This window comes from Priapulus caudatus, unplaced genomic scaffold (assembly GCF_000485595.1).
Source record: "Priapulus caudatus unplaced genomic scaffold, Priapulus_caudatus-5.0.1 Scaffold364, whole genome shotgun sequence".
Lineage (NCBI taxonomy): Eukaryota > Metazoa > Priapulida > Priapulimorpha > Priapulimorphida > Priapulidae > Priapulus > Priapulus caudatus.
This window is the reverse complement of record NW_014577425.1, coordinates 70,515-71,798: the sequence shown is the minus strand read 5'-3', so window position 1 is coordinate 71,798 and position 1,284 is coordinate 70,515. Positions and strand designations below refer to the sequence as shown.

The following is a 1,284-nucleotide window of genomic DNA, read 5'->3' as shown; positions in this document are numbered from 1 at the left end:
ACGCGCGCGCGCTCACACACACACACACACACACACACACACACACACACACACACACACACACACACACACACACACACACACACACACACACACACTTTCGTGTATGTGTGACTCAATACCTTTAATCAGGTACGTATATATAATAACTATGATAGTGCGCGCGGGTAGGAGATGGGTGTATATCCATATCGACTTGTAAACGCATTGCTTGCTGTTCGCTTCATTCAGCTGCCTTCCACACCCGCGCAGTTAGTCGGCAACGCGACAGAGCTTCCTGACAATGTTACCCGCAAGCACGTGCTCGACCGAGACAACATGAAAACCAAGACCACCACCACCCAGTCGCACTTCCCCGGGGGCGGTGACCTCATGAACATGGTCGAACGGTTGTCGGAATTTTCTCAGCAGCAAGGAAAGATGTACGATAGCGAACAGTTCCATATAGGTGAGAGAGAGACGCTCTTTTTTAATGCAACTATTTCACAAAGAAATCGGAAAGGGCCTAAGGGTAGATAAATTTGGTCTCACCTATTAGCGGACTTACTGATTGCACGTAGGGCCTACAACAATCACCACAAATTTGTGCTGATATAGGCTATAACAGTAAATAAACAGCAACCGTGCGCTCGCTTAACTCTCCTGCTAACGCGTGGTCCTCATGGTCATCTATTTGCAGCCAAGACTCTCACTACACACAAAGATCGGGTTGAGAGCTTAGCTACACAGCTAGGCGAGTTGGCGTGCTCAGTGGCCGAAGCACGTGACTGTGTTGATGACCTTGGCGGGAAACAGTTGACCGATGACACAACCTCGACCAAAGAGAAGCCACCGTGTATGAATGAACCACGCGTAAGTCGTCTTCGTTGCCTAACTAGAGAGAAGGCTTTACTTGCACGAAATATTGAGATGCTATGGTTACATTTGACTTAACTATATGCGCATTTTACGATGTATTATGTTGTTTATGTTGGGATATATACGATCACCTTCACGAGAATTGCCATGTTTGTTGTACGCGTATTTGAATTTATCGTTTTGTCTTGTCAACAATTTGATTATGTGGAAAGAAACAACCGTCAAAGGCGAACAAATGCATAGTTTTCATAACTTTACATAAGCTATGCATTTTGGTATATACACCACCTGAAATACATTATGTAAAAATTGTACATTATTTACATGTTGTGCGGTAGCGATGCATAGAGAGATGAAAGCTTGTATACAGTATATATATACATATATATATATATATATATATATATATATATATATATATATATA

At 42.8% G+C, this 1,284-nt stretch overlaps 1 protein-coding gene across 1 annotated transcript in view; it reads left to right on the top strand.

Annotated features, from left to right (window-relative positions):
• LOC106809565 overlaps nt 1-1,284 on the top strand; it is a gene marked incomplete in the record, with an annotated part of 4,259 nt that overhangs the window by 1,341 nt on the left and 1,634 nt on the right. The window contains 2 exon segments of the mRNA XM_014812687.1: nt 232-448; nt 680-852. Of these exon segments, the coding sequence (XP_014668173.1) occupies nt 232-448; nt 680-852 (390 nt within the window).